The sequence below is a fragment of the Theobroma cacao genome, chromosome 2 (genome assembly GCF_053813885.1).
Source record: "Theobroma cacao isolate CCN51 chromosome 2, ASM5381388v1, whole genome shotgun sequence".
Classification (NCBI taxonomy): domain Eukaryota; kingdom Viridiplantae; phylum Streptophyta; class Magnoliopsida; order Malvales; family Malvaceae; genus Theobroma; species Theobroma cacao.
The window spans coordinates 16,787,819-16,806,439 of record NC_142640.1 but is presented as its reverse complement, the minus strand read 5'-3'; the positions used below and the strand labels follow the sequence as shown (position 1 = coordinate 16,806,439).

At 33.0% G+C, this 18,621-nt stretch overlaps 1 protein-coding gene across 1 annotated transcript; it reads right to left on the bottom strand.

Annotated features, from left to right (window-relative positions):
• Positions 1-7,005: 7,005 nt before the first annotated feature.
• LOC148764112 (uncharacterized) lies at positions 7,006-7,672 on the bottom strand. Its single transcript, XM_088803539.1, has 3 exons — positions 7,575-7,672; positions 7,370-7,463; positions 7,006-7,236 (listed from the first exon to the last, which is right to left on the bottom strand). Exons 1-3 carry the CDS (start codon positions 7,670-7,672, stop codon positions 7,006-7,008), a joined length of 423 nt encoding a protein of 140 aa, XP_088659665.1.
• Between the last annotated feature and the right edge of the window lie 10,949 nt (positions 7,673-18,621).

Genomic DNA, 18,621 nt, shown 5'->3' with positions numbered 1-18,621 from the left:
TTAAAGGACTTATATCTCTACTTGATCATATAATTCTGGAGGTCAGGTTTCGATCCCCCTCCTTGCTGTACTTCATTTTTTATCATTAATAAAATAAACACAAGGTAGCTGGGCCTTGCAAGAACTTCCAACATTAAAAAAAAATGGGAGCCACAAATTAATTTCAATCAAACTTTTTCAAATTTGTCCTTGAAACCAAAATTTAGATTTTGATTCTTTTCGATTTTGATTTTTTTATATTTTTATTGAATCCAAATGGATTACATTTGCTTATTTACATTAAATATCTTAAGTAAATAGAGAGTAAAAAAGAAAGAAATAAAAATGAGAACATTTACTGAGGCATGTTAAGGACACCCAAAGTACATTATGGGCAGAATCTATCGATAGATTAAACCCAAAAATGTTTTAAAAGAGATTTGAAGAACATCTATCAATAGATCAGGCCACATCTACCAATAAATAACAACCAAAAAGCTTTTTAAAAGGACTTTAAACCCTATTTATCGATAAATAACCCCGATTTATCGATAAATGATGTCGTTTCCACAAAAATAAATAGGATAAAAGTGTATTTTCACTTCCTAAACTATAAGTATGTTACAATAACCAGGGGTTTCTTAACCTTCAACCATTTTTGCCAAAGTAAACCCTTTCTTAAAACCTTTTTGCTTGTTTTTAGTCAAAATCTTTACTTTTACTGATTTTGATCTTAGTTTTGAAATTTAATGATAAAAATGTCATTTTTATGCTTTAAAACCTTTAAAGCTCATTTTCTTGATTTTGAACTTATGTTTATATGCCTAGAAATTTTGTTGGAACATCAAAGCTAAGACTTTTGAGATTTTTCAAGTCATCTAATCTCATCTAAGGTAAGATTAATGGATATATGAATTTTAGAATGGGTTTAGTGAGAGAAAATTGACTTAGTTAAAAGCAAATAACCTTTAAAAGTTCTTAAAATGATTATTCCAAGATTATTAGTCTAGAATTGATTGCTATGATTATTGTGTGTTAGGAACGATCAAAAACTCCAAGGAAATCACCAAAGAAAGGTTGTGATTGGGTTTTCGATTAAGGTGACTGGATATATTACTTTCAAAATATTTTGATATGTAAAATTGAAGCATGATTTGAGGTTTATTGATGAATATGATTTTTTGCAAATATTGGTGAAATAAAAAATGAGATTATGGATGTGAAAAACGTTTCAAAAATGTTTTCAACCTACTATATATAAATATGTTATTATGCATTAGTTTTCAATAAAGGGGGATAAGCACCTTATTGTTTGTAACACTCAATTACTCTAGTTTTCGAACTAGTGTGGGTAAGAGATATTGTATAATGATTTTTCATCTAAGATGCTATGTTTATGTATATGATACATATTCCATATACTACATGAGATGATTGAAAAAGTATGTTGAATGCCATGAGATTATGTATGTAATGTATGTTTTACATACTACATGAGAAAAATAAAGTAGGCATGAGAAATGTCATAAGGTGTGTATATGATGTAAATTTCATATACCTTCTGAGATGGGTAAGCATGTATGTGAAGGACATTCCACATACCATATGCTATGAGTACAAAAACTCAATGAGTGCAATTGATTCCACTCTCATGAAGTACAAGTAACGAATTCACTCCTATGATGCATCATAAATGCCAAGGTGTAATAGGGATGTGCATTGCCAACCCAAGATTAATGGGGGTTAAATCATCATGATTTGTGAGTTTAATGTTAATGGAATGATTATGATTGTTATGTTTATGATATGTTGCATGTTAAGTTCATTTGAGTATTGTTTATGATTTATACTCAATGATGGCATGAGAATGTGCTTAGTGAAAGAACTGAGCCTTAAAAATAGTCCCAAGAGGTAAAGGGACTTAAGGAATGGCAAAAATATAGAATTTTTCCCAGAAAACAGAGTTGCAAAGGCTATCTATCGATACATGTAGAATATCTATCGATAGATAACAGACAAAATGCAACAAGAAGCATTCTGCTTTAAATCTATCGATAGATTACCTTAATCTATCGATAGATGAGTTCCAAAATTATATGTATTGGCTTGTTTAAAGGCTTTTCAAGGGTAAAAAGTTTTCTAGATGTTATGCAAATTTGTTTATCACATAAATGTTATTTAAAATGTGTTTAAACACCATGTTTCATGAACTTTATGTTTAAATGGTTCATGAATGGCATGAGATTATAAGTACATGTCTATGAAATACTCTTATTCCTTAACTTGTCTTCTTCCCATATCCACTCATGAAATCTTGGTCACTCATATGTTATTTTTCCCAAATTATTCTTGTTTGCAAATAAGTGATAACATATAGCAATTGATAGCACCCAGTGTCACAAAGATGTGATCCGTTCCACTTTTTGTAGGTGATTTCGCAACACATATGCAACCTAGAGGTTGAGTCATGTTTCGCTAACTAGTTGATCTTACCATATGTTTATGTTTACAAACTATGAACATGTTTATGTTAATGTTGCCAAATTTGGGCATTTTACATTGATAATGTTATGTATGAGATGATAATGATGACTTGAGAGCCCATATGGACACTAGAGGGTGTTGTTGACGTTTATTATTGTGCACTGTGATAGTGGCACTTGTTAACATATATATATATAATTCTTAAGCTTACACAATTAAGTTGAAAAGTTCCCTAATTGTGTAATGAGTTTTATGAAAGCATGCATGATGATATTGTATGTTAATGGATGTAATAAGACACTTCCACATGTAATGATGAATGTTTAATGATGTTTATGATAAGCGACTTGCTTGGGCCTTGCGGACCATGCTCGTCCAAGTCCATGAGCTAGTCACGATCCCTCCAAGAAATGGGATGTGACAAGGTTAGCAACTTAATCTATTGAAGTAAGTTAAGAGAGAGATACAATATTCAGATGAAGTATTAAGGAATATCAAAATCTAAGGTTTGGTAGTTGATTGAATTTTTAAAACAAATTTGTTGATTAATTTTAGATTAGTTTTAGATTTACTTTGTTAGATTTAATTTTGTTTTCTTAATAATTTAAATTTAGTTGTTTAAATAAGATTAGGGTGTGTTAATTTTAGTAGTTCATAGTAAGAATTAATTCAATTCTTTGTGAGATCAACATTATACTTTTCACTATATTACTTATTTAATGATACATGCACTTGCATGGATAATCAAACAACAAAGACTCAGACAAGGTATATAACTTCAATTTAAAATATAAAATGTATTACCTGTATTAAATTGCATAATTAATATATATGTTAAAAGACTAAATTAGTTATAGGGATTACCTTCTTAATATATCTCATAGGAACCCTAGGACATATCCTTCTATTATGACCAGGCCTGGAGCAAAAAGTGCACTTACAGTGCTTCTCCTCCTACCACTGCTAAATCCAGATGGCCCTTCCTCAAGTTTTCTTCTTTTGTTCTTCTTTTGTTTGTTGTATGGCATACAGAGGAGCAGTAGAAGATCCACTGGATATTCTTACTTTCTAAACTCAGCCATTGTGATGTCAAGTATAAGGTGAATGTAATCAATGTCTGCTTGCATGAAAGTCTCCTTAGAATAGTAGTTGTCAAAATATTGTTGTATATCACCCTTTTTTTTACTTATGCAAGTTGTTGTATGCTTGCAAAGAATTCCTGAAATATTCCAAACACCACAAGGACAAGTTACCCTACTCACCCCCAAGCTAACTGCATAAGTCTTGTGTCACGACCAAAATTCTGAGCCATGACCAGCGCATGGGCCTAATGGACATAGCCCACTAAGCCCAAGCAAGCCTATCTATATGACCAGTTCATCATTCCATCAAAATTGCTAAAGTTAGATTTCATAATTCCAATTCAAAATAATGCTAACCATTGCCATCTCGTAATGGCATTACCAATCAAATATACATATATTGTCCAAAACATATATCTTAATAATTTACATCGGGTTTGTCTATAACAACAAAAAGGATACTCGACTTCCAACAGAGAGACTCAGGCTAAAGTTCAGCTTTTGAATGCCAAGATATCTACCAAGGAAACGAATCTACAAGGACGCCTCGACCTAGTTACCGGCTACCTCCTAATTTTAAAACATGAAGTTGAAAACGGTGAGTACAAACCCAGTGAGTGAACAAAGGAAAGGAATAAGCAATCGATAAAAGAAGTTAAGAAATCATAATGCACTTATTTTAAAAAAACAATGCAATTTAGTTTAATTCTTATTAAAACCCCTCATTGAACCTTTAATGAATTAATCACTTGACGATAAAGGATCCATGCACAACAAAGGATTTGAAGAGTGAAAACTTTAATAGCATTCAAGCAAGTCAAGTGAAACGACGGGTCCTCGCTGCAACGTGGCTCAAAGTATAAGCTGATCGAAGGTTTCTCAACTGGCCAAGGGTTTCTCACTAAAACCCCTCATTTCAAACTTAATTAGTTAATTCCTTGATGTTGGAAGTCCATGATCAACTATGGTGCTAAAGAAGTGGAAAATAGGGGCAGCAACCAAACAAGGAGGTACGCAAGACAGAATGTTTCTCACTGCAGTGAGAAGCTTCAACAACTTACTCGCTGCAGCGAGAACTAGGCCAGTGCAACTTCCCTAAACCCGAGAGTTTTTCGCTGCAGTGAGAAACAGGACACCAACAACAAGTTTTCATTCTCTCAAGAAAAGGCCATTTTGCTGCAAAGACAAGATCAACTTGAAAATGCTTAGAAATTTCCAAGGTTCAACATGCAAGATTTTACATGTATTACAACCATATACCATGCTCATGAACTTTATATAACATACATATTTATATATATATACATACATCATCAAGCATACCATCCCGCCACACTCATTTCAACACAATATCATCATCATTTGTTCACTCCCGACTCGCACACTTCAACATCATCATGTGTGCACTCCCTACTCTCACACTATCATCATCATGTGTGCACTTCCTGCTCGCACACTTCAACATCATCACACAACATTATTCATCAATGCACAACATATATTCATATATATACATACCAACATAACATAAGAGCACATGGATTCATCCTTTTACACATTTCCCATTTTCACAACATCAAAACATTTTATCAAGGGCTTGTTCCCCGGCACACATTTTTTTAAAGAAAGTTTGGATAAAATCATTCAAATGTTTCATCCAAATACATTTACATTCCCAAAGAAATTTTGAAATGCAAGTTCACTCACCGGTATTCGTTAAATCTGTACTCAACTCCAACTTCCTCTAATGGCCCAAATGGGGCGATGGGGCTTCATTGGATCCTATCATCACATTAGTATCACAATTAACTTAATTCACATAACTATAAATTCTAAAAGCTATCTCCTAACTAGCTTCTAATTTCCATTAAGTGGCTATCTATTTTTCACTATCCTAATCACTCTAAGATGAATGAACAACCTCAACTACAAAACACTCACAAGTCTAATCACTAGCCATTCTCAACACTTAAAAATAAATTTTAACTCACTACTCACCTTAGTAGCTTTGTAAATTTGAAATTTTTTCCAATAATTTTCAAGCTATTATAGAAACTCCCTCTTCCTCTTTCTAAAACACCTAACTAGTGAAAGAGAATATGGAAGTAAGACTTTTCAAGGGTTTTAAAGTGAGAGAGTGAAATAGCACAAAGGTTTTATGAAAAGATGCACAAAAGTATGAAAAGTTGAGCTAGCTTGAGAGAAGTTATGGAGGTTTCAAAACAAGCTTCCATGGAGGATGAAAGCAACGTGAGATGGGAGGGAGAAAAAGAAGAAGAAGCTGCTAGAAATATGAGAAGAAGCTGCTGGAAGATGATATTTATAGCTCAAGCTTATCCAACTCCACTTAAATTACGAAAATACCCTTAACAAGTTGGCTTGTTCTCCTCCAATCCTTGATGCAATCTTTTTACTCTTTTGACACTGGGACAAGGTCCATAATAGTCTAGAAATACTCGGGTTCACAAAAACTTAAAATTTTTTATCCAAGATGAAAAATGACCATTTTGCCCCTACCTTGGAAATCATCATTATTTTTATTTCCTTTGCAATTTTTTCCTTATTTTCATCATTCATTTATGCCTTAGGCCTACTTAGGCCTTAATATTGTTTGAAAGCATACTTCTAAGGGCTCACTAAGGAAATGACAAAATTACCCTTAGTTAGTGATATCGCGTCTACTTCTAGCTACGAGTCTATAAAGATCAAAATCTCACATCTTGCCACCTTCAAACACATTAAACTCACTATTTGAGGCAAGCACAACCTTACAAAACCTCCCATTATACTTGGCAAAATCTAATTTCTTCTTAATTTTAAGGGTCACCTAGCCCTCTCATGTACATGTCTCTTCGTACCTATCACAAAACCTTTTAATTATCTTCACTCCAATTTCTTCAACAGAGTCAAAATGGGTTTGGCTCTGACAAGCCCAATTCAATTGTTGTAGCTTTCTTCCTTGTTGTTGCTTACATTGTCACTCTTCACACTTGGGTCAAAGGTGTGCCTTACCCACAATGTTAGTGGTTTTTCCATCAACCACTTATAAGCGTCATTATTTTTAGCCTTTATCTTCATCATAGCTTTATTCCAATCCCACTGGTTGTAAGTTTTGATAGCCTTTCAAAAATTGACTTTCAACCCTAAACTAAATAACCATTGTTTAAAATTACTATACAAGTGCCTAACACATCTTCTATGACTTGCATGGGGCATTACCTCTATAATTATGTCTTCTAGTCACTACCATATAAGAATAATGACACATTAATTAAACAGATAATAAGTAATTGAAATTAAATAATTAAATGAAAAATAGTAGGGTTTAGGTTTACGTTTTGGCCATCACTCATTACTACCAATGGTTTGTTGAAGTCCCCAATGGCAGTAATCAACAAATTCAAAAACCATGCCCAAGAATTACCATTCTCCAATTCTACAACAATAACAACAACAGCAACTAGAAATAAACTACAATTCCTATCATTACAATGGCAGATAACAAGGCTCTTCCATATGGTCCTTTAAGGTGGCAACCATCAACCCCAATGGAAAGCCTATATCCATTGTTGAAGCCTTTCCTCATAGCATCAAAGGACAAGAAAAACCTTTTGAATGTTAGGTACATGTTGACCTTAAGCCTTTCTAGCTGCATTATGGCTATGCTCCCAAGATTTGTATCTATCACCATCTAGGCATACAAATGCATGTATGAATAGGACTTAGCAAAAGCCCCTTCAACCTCTTCTTAGGCTTTTTTTTTCCCTATACAACTTCTTAAAATGAACACTCACTTCATACCTCTCTTGTGATTCATGCTACACTAGATTATAAGACATATTGGGCTTAGATTCTAACTTAGCAGCAAGTTTCTTAGCTATCCACACACTTATAGCAGCAAAATTATTATTACTCACCCTAATACAAGAATATTCAATCCCAACTTTCTTAATCTTAAAGGTCTTCTTATCCACACATAAGGCTACATGAATCATCCATTCGCAACCACCTTTACAGAATGTCTAGTACCTAGTTTTCTCTTTTTTGGCTTTATATAGCTTGATCCCTTCTTGGATCATGTAATCTACCATCACCTCCCTAAAGTGATGAACATTGGTAAACAACATGTTCTTTGCCAAAACAACCTTCTCATTCTCATCAAGAGTATAAGGGATTCCTCAAAGGGACCTATTTATCGCTCTACCCCTATCAGAGTTAAAGCTATCTTGGTTTCCTTCCTCTACATCATTGTCAACATTAAACAGACCATCATGTGCTGCTTATTCCTCAACCTTAACATAATCTTCAGAATTGCCTTGAGACTTACTTATCTTTTACTCACTCTCTGTCTCAAGCATCCAATCTACACCCTTACTAGATAATCCACCCCATCTATGTTGGGTTTGGCTATGGACAGCATGCTTGAAATTACGCAATGGAAAAAAATTAAAACTTTAAAAAACAAAACATATCTCCACCCACGAATCACCATGGTGATATTTTAACACATAGAATGGCATATATAATCATAAAATCGGAAGCTAACCTTGCCAACATTTTTCTAATTGGAATAGCAATGCAACCCACAAACACCACGGTAAGCAAAACCCTAGCCAATCAAACTCTTGGCCTCCAATGGTAGTACACACGATTTCACTTGAACCTTTCAGCAAAGAAGGTAGATTTTAACTATGTTTTTGTGCTAACAAAAAGGGACAATGTTTGTCCATTTCCACTTCACACAAGAATGGCCGAATCACACACTTGAAAATTTTCTTCAAAAATAATTTTTCTTTTTCACAAAATAAGTGACGACACACAAGGAGAAAACCCTTTTTTTCTGACAACTCTTTTTCTTCATATATGGAAAAATAGTGAAAAGTGATTTATATAGCTAGGTTAAAATTAACTTTAATTTTGCAATAAGGCCCTCCAAATTATAACACATTACAATAGAGGCCTATAACTTAATTAAACTATTTTAATTAAGCCAAAGGAAATTAAATTGAAATAATTTCCTTTATATTATTGCAATTTCAGCATTATAATTATAACTATTTATATATTATGTCCAAAACTTAATTAAACTCTTTTAAATCAAGTTTATAGAAGTTAATTACTTAGCATGTGATTTAAGTCTAACTTAAATCATCACTCTCTCAATTTAATTCAAATGCAATCATTGTGTGTGACCCATTTGGTTCTTAACATATTAGCAATGGAATTGATTAATGACTTAATTAATTAATATAAATTTCAATCAATTAATTTATAATTAATTCCATAGACCAAGCTTAGCATCTAGCAATGCATCATGGCCACCCAATTGTTAAGAGAGTCACAGGGTTTTGTAACAACCTTTCAGTGTACAGTCTATCAGTGTAATTCATTCCCTCATCATATATCTTAGAGATGCTAAAAGTTGGGTACAGTATCTACTCCTATTGTCCTCCATATTCATTCCTACAGTTATAACATTAGCTTTATAAAGACTTATGAAACCTTTTTCATAATTTTCAAGTCACATTAGCCAAGGACTTCAATAAGCTACTATTAACCAAGAACCGATACGATATGTCCTTTAAAAACACTTAAGGTGATGATTTTTATCTTGACCACTCATTTGCTTTCACATGCTTCATACTATACCTAAAAACATCATGTTTAGGCATCCTTGATTAGGAACCCGTAAAGATGAAATTAAAGTATAGCATTCCACATATAAGGTAACCTAATGACTCAAGTCTAAAGAGTATTTACATGACTGACATATAAGAAGTGTTGCATAGACACTGGAATGTATGACCAAATGCACTTCTCATGGTGGGTCATATGCAGTGAACTTGCTCTCTTTAGCAAGCACCTATATTCTAGTTCCAAGTATCTCTATACTTCAATCTATGAGATCAATTGCGTACTTTCAAAATAAAGAACATAGAATGTACCAGTCTCTAAGCATCATCGATATCCAGTCTCAATGATACATTGACTAAAAACATCTTAAGATTATGCTTTGATGCATAGAGATCTCAAAACTATAACCCATTACAGTTCCCTTGCAAGACATATTACTCTCATGAGCTTCATCTAATTAGACTTATAACTCATTATAATTAATGTCTTATTGATAAAGAAAAACCTCTAATCATTCAATATGAATGATATCATTACATGATTGGAACCAAGCCTTCACTAATCTTAATTAACTATAAGGCTCATCTCAACAATCAGTCCCTAGATATATCACTCTTTTAATCACTAACATCAACATCAATAAAAGCAGAAGACCTTTCACTAACTCTATATCTACCTCTATCTTTACCTTTACCTCTACATCTACTTGAAGTAGAAGCATTAAGATCATTGGAACTAGCCTCACCTATCCTACCTCTAGTAGTACCTACACCAGCATTCACATTTACATCAAAAGCGTTAGCACCAGCACCAGCATCAAACCTTACATTTGCAAAAGTAGAATACTTATTAGAGTCCATTATCTATAGGCAAATTACTGAGATCAGGTCCAAGTGGAGGTGGATTTCCTTGGCACCTTCATACAGTTAGAACAACTTCAAAACATCACCATCATTCTTCAGTTCAAAAACCTTTTCTGCTTTAGGGTGTAATGCCCTAATGTAGAAACCTATACCTACCCTAGCATTAGAATCATCCACCAACACCTCGAACACATCATTTGTCATCTCTATATATGAATGTTTATGTAGATCCATGTTCCCAATGTTCATCACTTCTCTGTTATGGTGCACCACCAACTCATATAGGATCTCCGCCATTTCTAAGCCTAAAAATGAAATTACAATAGATTAGTAAACCCTAAAATGTTAAACAATAACCCTATTACCGAATACTAACCCTAAACCCCAACCGAATTAAAACTTATTTCGCAAACCTCCAATTTAAATCGATTAGGGTTCCTAAAACCTTAAACACTAACTCGATTAGCTTGGAATTTGAGGATTTAAGGTTTCATAAAAAATTAAGGTTTTAAGGTTACAATTTGAATTAAGGTACCCTAAACAAAATCATATCCCTAAATCCTCAATTTTTTACAAAACCCTATATCCCTCTAGTCGTAGACTTAAACCCTAATCCTCACCCTAATAGCTTCTAGTGAGCTTCAAGCACCAATAGAACTATTAGTGTAGAAGTCTCAAAGTGAAGTATACCCAGAATGAGTGAATTAGTATTTATAAAAATTTCTTTAAAAATCTAGCTATAAAGATCAAAAGTTTTTCATCCAAAAATATTTTTAAGCATAACAAACAATTTTCCAACAATAAATCACTAAGAAAAAAAAATATCATACCAAGATAAAATATTTTTCCTAAGTTAAATGCTAGCTATGAAAAGTAAAAGGAAAAATATTTTTCTAAGTGTTAAATGATAAATCAATATAAAATTATTTTTTCAAGGTAAATATAAACAATAAATAATAATGCAAAAAATTAAAAAGAGACAAAAAGAAATTATAATGGTTTGATTTTTTCAATGCCTACATCCACTCCCTTAGTAACCACGTAATTTCAATCCACTATCAAGGATTCTTTCTTTTTAACGAGATACAGCAATGACCTTCACACAGTCCGTAAAGAGATTCTTGCTTTTTAACGGCATCAAGCGATAACCCTTACAACGGCTTTTTCACTGGAATAAGCGATAAGCCTTACACAATCCACAAAGGGATTCTTGTTCTTTCACGGAATGAAGCGATAACCCACCAACAATGGTTTTAAAAGCTCAACCACAAACCCTCACAAATAGCTTTTCAAGGTTAAGCTAAAACTTTTACAAAATGTATGTACAAAGAAATAATGACAAAGATTTGCCTCATGAAGGCTGGATGCTAGAGATTTTAACTTGGTTGTAGTAAAAAATGAAAAATCAACATGAATGAACCAAGTATTCAACTTTGTAAGTCTGGTGGAAGACTAAAATGATTTTAAAGAGTGAAAATGAGCTTTTAGAGGTCTCTTTAGGGTTTGAAGCTTTGGTTCAAGTCTTCTCTTACTTCAAAATAGCTCAAATACTTCTATTTATAGCTGATGCAAAGTTTGAAGTCGTTAGACACAAGTTTGAATCAAATCTGAACATTGTTGAAGCTTAAGGGTCGACTATAACACTTTTAGGGTCGACTATGTTTTTCAAATTTCTCAAATTAGGGCTTCCATAGTTGAGTATAACCTTTATCTAGTCGATCAAACTCTCGAGAACGTGTTTTTCACAAGTCTGAGCAGCTATAGTCGACTATGTCTGTGTAAAGTTGACTTTTCTTCACTTTTCACTTGTCAGGGTCGACTATGCCTAGGCCATGATCGATTATGTCTGTTCAAAACTTGATTTTCTTGATCTTTTTGGAACAAGGTCAACTACAGGCACTCTAGGGTCGACATTATATAAGCTTTCAAACAAAAATAAGCATGGCTTGGTGCTTAAGGTTAATACCTTAGTGGATTAAAAATGTATTTGAGACAAGTTCAAATGCTTGACATTAAGCTCAAGATAATATATAATTTTTGTCAAATCAAAACATGATGTAACTCAAGGCTAACATGAACCCTAAATCCCAAAATCTTAATTAAAACCCTAACCCTAACCCTTACCCTAAATCCTCAAATCCCTAAATCCTAATCGAAAACCTAACCCTAACCCTCTCCACAATAGCACAAAACCACCATGCTTACCAAAAAGACAATAAAATCTGCAACGACCTCTCCCCGGTCACTGCCGGCGTCCAAGACTTCCGAAAAAGACTCGCCAAGTCTCGAACAAGCCTGTCTAGAATTTGCTCATTAATTCACTACATTCAATCACCATATAATATTGATACTTTCATATACTAAGTTGAACCATTAATATAAAAAAATCAATACAAACTTTTTCTTTTTATTCGTAAGTGTATGCATTAAAATCTATAATCTCCAAATTAATGCTTATATAAAAATTTAGAATTCATTTACAACTTCATAAATAAAATGCTACGACTTGACCTCTAATAGCGGAGCGACTCGGAATAAAATGCTAGGAGATGCCTTTACCTATTCACGATGAACCAAATGCGTCACAAACTACACGCTAGGCTGATCCCTATCTGTAAAAAGGGAAATAAAGGGGTGTAAGTCTCATCGACTCAGTGATAATCATCGACTCAACGAGTAGGGCGTAGATGGGAAACAAGTAAACGGTAGATCAGTTGAATATAAAAATGCATATTATAAAAACAATTCGTTTCAAACGGGAATTTGTGCATTATATAAAAATTGAGAATTTCTTATAAAGTATAAATAATCGAGATAATAAAATTTTTCACATCAAAATATATTAATAATCATTTTCGAATCAAATCAATAAAATTTAACAAGCTCCCGCGAAACTAAATAATATTTAAAATCATGCCCAAATCATAACTCCCCCCATATGCGAGGAAGTACAGATTTATTTCACAGATAAACATATAGGGGAGCTGTAAAAAATCGTTTAATTCTTTTTTCTTTTCTTTCCAGCCCGTGGCTTCCCTTCACCACTGTGGCTTCCTCTGTTCACCACCATGGCTTCCTCTCTTCACCACCGTGGCTTCCTCTCAAAATCGATCACCAAAAGCCTCATTTTCTCACCTTTTTTGCTGCCACTTTTTGCTCTAAAATCAGTAGATTTCCAGCTCAATTTCCATCAACAAAACTCCTAAATTTTGGTAGCACAAAGCTATCTAATTTTTTGCACAAATTGGCAGCAAACAGCTCCAATTTTTTTGCACAAACAACTCTAATTTTTCTGTACAAATTGGCAGCAAACAGCTCCAATTTTTCTGTATAAATTGGCAGCAAACAACTCCAATTTTTTTGCACAAATTGGCAGCAAATAGCTCCAATTTTTTTGCATAAATTAGCAGCACTTTGCTATCCTTCAATGGCAGCAAAACCTCTAAAATTTTCAGCTGCAAATTCACACAATTTCAGCAGCAAAAACCTTGAATTTTCAGCACCAAAATCAGCCATAAAAACCTCAAAATTCCAGCAATTTACCTCAAAAAAAAATCAGCTTTCTTACCTCAAAATTTTCAGCTTTCTTTTTCCTCTAAAAATTGTAGCAAAAATCTCTCTTTTCCTTCCTCAAAGTGCAGCAAAACCATTCTCTTTGCTCTTCCTCTCCCACGGTTCTTCCTCTCCCTTTTTCTCTTCATTTCTTTCTTCCTTTATTTTTCTTCTCTTTTTCTTCTTCACTAACAAACTTAACTTTTCTCTCTTCCTTTTTCTTTCCTTACATGGCCGGCCCCCACCTTCCTTTCTACACTCTTCTCTTTTGTTTTCTTTACTTTTTTGTCTTTCTTTTATTCCTTTGTTCAACTGGCCATTCACTTCACTTGGTTCAAATTTAGAATTCTTCCAATTGACTTTGACTTATCTTCATTCTCATCCAAATCACATCATTCCCATTCTTGACTCATATGACCACTCATGTACATATAAAAATATTATTTGACTTTTCAACATCTTTTCTTCATTATTTTATCATCCAATTTTTTTTCATTTTATTTTTATTTTATTTTATTTCTTCAAAACAATAAAATTTACATATTATGCCTTAACTTCATTTTATTTAACACACCTCCCTCAAATTTTCATATTTTAAAATTAATTCTTTCGACATGTGTAAAAATTCTAATTTCCTTCTTCCTTTTCTTACACGTGTATAATCAAACTATCGAGATCGCATTTCAACGTGGTGTCACTATAATATTTAAATATTTACTTACCCGCGTTAGCTCGATTTAATAAAATCACGCTGATGCAATTATTGTCATTTTCCTTCAAAATTCTTCTTTGCTTCATCTCCTCCACTTAAATTAGTCATATTCTATTTTTCATGACTAATTTCGACAACATATAAAATATTAATATTTTAATATTATTTTATTAAATAAAATATTATTTTATTTCAAAATTTTTCACTTGCCTTCTTTGGTCCCGAAACACATCATTACATCTCGGTTTACTTCTGAATCATCCTTTAGCTTACTAATTCCTCTCCAACAAAAGTATTATTATTTAATTATTGTTTCTGCACACGCGAAGCATTTTATTCTTGAATGTTCCTTTCATCCTTTGTCGCTCTTTAGCACGTAAATTCACATCAAACGATCATTCGTTTGATCAATAAGGTCTTATTTGTGTCCAACGAGGGTGCGGGATATTACAATCTCCCCCACTAAAAAATAAATTCGTCCTCGAATTCTAACCAACATACGATGAACAATCAAAATTCTAAAATTCTTCTACATCACTTTCGTGGGACATTCTCCATATAAGATCTCGATCTTAGGAATTAAATCAATTTCCAATCTTTATAGAAAACTTGGCAATGTCATATTACTTTTATTTTTAAGTACCACACTTCTCGAATTAAATCGATATTATTCTTCCTCTTATAAAGAGAAATTAAATATATCATTAATCCTGGTCACACCTCCATCAAATCATTCTTATATCATCAATTATGCATGTTTACATAGCCATCTACAATTTCCTCGACCTTGATCCTTTATCAAACCTTCCGACATTCAAACATTTATCCAACCATTGACTACGGGTCTAACTTGTCAACCTATCTTTATTTCGGTTTACACATTTCTATACCATTACCATGCGAGCATTTCATAATACTTAAAGATCAAGACATGTTTTATTTATTTCAAATATATTTAACATCAGAGATGATTCAAATCTAATAACCATTAGTAACTATATTCTCAAAAACAAAACTCTAGTACTTTCATGATCGAGTGCTCGCTAGATAATTTCAACTTATACCACAAGACATTTCGATAATTAACGATATTCTTATATATATATCTTTATAATCTTAATCAATCTCTTTAATTAATAGCTAATCTGTTCATCATCAACCGCATACAACATATCTAACTTGAAATTTCTCAAATTTACTCTAAATACCAAATCTCACGGTCTCATTACCAAAGCCTTTGCTAGTATATGAATATTCAAAATCTCAAATCATCTTCTCTTCCTAAATGGATCTTTATAATTCCCGTAACATATTTCTATTCCTTCACTAAGGGTAATATCATTTAATCAAACCATATCACCCTCGTTCTTTAAATATTCATGACATAATTTATCCTTTGCCTATCCTTTTTAGGCACTTTACCTTGATAATGAATTAAATAAATTGAAACTGATGAGGAAGGTATTTTTCACAATTTATGTCTTGTATTTACAAGCATATCGAGACCATAACTTCATTAGATCTAGATATCGGTGAGATAATCATTGCCTCAAACCACCATTTCCAAACATCCTTATATGTTTGCAATTCATCTTCATACTTATGTGACATATTAGTCACGAATCCAAACTAACTATATAGCCTTTTGCTCCTTGAGCTTTAATGTTTCTCATAGTGAAATTTTTTTTTTTTGAACTATGTCATCAATATGTTCACAGAGTGGATACAAGTTCATAACTTATAGTTCAATGCCGAAAGCAGTGAAGACAATCTCATCCTTAGAGTTCCACTCTTATCTAGCAATCGTAACTCCCTTTGTTCATTTACTTGCACATTGTTTGGTTACTCACCAGCCATTGATGACCATTCAAGTTTGAACTTTTATAAATAGTCAAACTAGTGCATTCTCACACCTTTCCATCCATTTCCAAACCCTCAAACACTTCCTTTAATACAATCTCGTTGAAAATTTAAATAATCAAAAGCTGATCTCCAAAGCCTTTCATAACCTTAACATTTCAATGTATACTTATTAACATTCCACTTATTGGTTCCCAATGGACATTATTTTAAGACCCCCCCAAAGTGTTCGTGTTATTAATCTGGACCATATTGAACTAACTTGGTATGATTACATTAATTATCCTTAAACTTCTTAGGTGCGATTGTAACAACATTTGTATTTCTTCCATTGCTAATCCAATCACAATCTGGTATCCACATATGCTTTATGATCTTATTGACTCTTTAGGTTCATCTTTATGAGATCACTGGATCTTATACAATATCACAATTCTTAAAAGTCATTCTCATTTCTCATTTACCTTTTGTACTTCCATCGGATACATCTTTATTTTGATATTAATTACTCACTTAAGATTTAGTTTCATGGGAGTCATATGCACCTCTTGCATTTTTGAATTTCAATTTCTACATAAGGGGATTCTCATTAACCAATTTCATTATTAGGATTACCTTCAATCGTCTTTGTGTTATCACTTTACACTCGTATACCATTACTTTCCCTTTAACGTTTACACAATCAACTCTGATATTTATAAAACTTAATATAGATTTTACTTAAATGTCCCTCAACATTATCGCCAATATCTAATCTCAACCTTGAGCTAATTCATGCACTAAAAACTACAACCCAGCATAGTTTCATCAAACTTTGGGATCTCATCATTACTTAATTAAACTCAAAACCAACTCTCTTTAAGCTGTTATACACTACATATTCGCATTTAAAATATCTCAAAAGTTTAGCACCATTTATATATATAGGCAGAACAACTTAATTAACACAGTGCACTAACCTCTGTGCACACAAGTATCAGTTTACTTCTCCTTAATACTTAAATTTATAAACCTCGAGTGGATCTCAACGATCACTATTTATTTTAGTCAAAATATACCTCTTATTATCATTATTGTAGGTTCTCCTTTATATCATCCTCAAATACCATCCATAGTCATCAAATTTCTTCCCATTGACAGTTATAACTCAATGGTTAACTCCACCAAATGAATGAGTTATTACGGACTTATTAGTCCAACTTCACTTTCCTCTACTCTTAGTCGGAGGGGTATTTCATTATATCACCCTTTCATTAGAAGCATTTACTTAAAATATTTTCAACAATAGTTCATGTCTCGGGTGGCATCTCAAACCCGAACATCGACAATCAATTCTTGTTATTTAATCATCATTTATGATTACACAAGGTAGTTTTCTAAGATAAAGAGTTAACGTAACCTCCTATCTATAATTGGTGCTGCAGTCACTGACTATAAACAAGACTCTACGTCGACTCCACTACTCCGCTGCTTGACACAAGGATATCCTAAGACTCAACTAAACCTAGGGCTCTGATACCACTATTGCAACAACCTCTCCCCGGTCACTGTTGACGTCCAAGACTTCCAAAAAAGAGCCGCCAAGTCTCGAACAAGCCTGTCTAGAATTTGCTCATTAATCCACTTCATTCAATCACCATATAATATTGATACTTTCATATACTAAGTTGAACCATAAATATAAAAAAATCAATACAAACTTTTTCCTTTTATTTGTAAGTATATGCATTAAAATCTATAATCTCCAAATTAATGCTTATATAAAAATTTAGAATTCGTTTACAACTTAATAAATAAAATGCTACGACTTGAACTCTAACAGCGGAGCGACTCGGAATAAAATGCTAGGAGATGCCTTTACCTATTCACGGTGGATCGAACGCGTCACTAACTACACGTTAGGCTTATCCCTATTTGTAAAAAGGGAAATAAAGGAGTGTGAGTCTCATCAACTCAGTGATAATCATCGACTCAGTGAGTAGAGCGTAGATGGGAAACAAGTAAACGGCAGATCAGTTGAATATAAAAATGCAGATTATAAAAATAATTCGTTTCAAACGGGGATTTGTGCCTTATATAAAAATTGAGAATTTATTATAAAGTATAAATAATCGAGGTAATAAAATTTTTCACATCAAAATATATTAATAATCATTTTCGAATCAAATCAATAAAATTTAGCAAGCTCTCGCGAAACCAAATAATATTTAAAATCATGCCCAAATCATAACTCCCCCCATATGCGAGAAATTACAGATTTATTTCACAGATAAACATATAGGGGAGCTGCAAAAAATGGTTTAATTCTTTTTTCTTTTCTTTCCATCCCGTGGCTTCCCTTCACCACTATGGCTTCCTCTGTTCACCACCATGGCTTCCTCTCTTCACCACCGTGGCTTCCTCTCAAAATCGGTCACCAAAAGCCTCATTTTCTCACCCTTTTTGCTGCCATTTT

Coding starts and splice junctions, on each gene's coding strand:
- LOC148764112 (XM_088803539.1), bottom strand. CDS start 7,672: ATGTTGTTTACCAATGTTCATCACTTTAGGGAGGTGATGGTAGATTAC. Junction 7,464..7,574: donor GCCAAAAAAGAGAAAACTAG/GTACTAGACATT, acceptor TTCTTGTATTAG/GGTGAGTAATAATAATTTTG. Junction 7,237..7,369: donor CCAATATGTCTTATAATCTA/GTGTAGCATGAA, acceptor TTGTATGCCTAG/ATGGTGATAGATACAAATCT.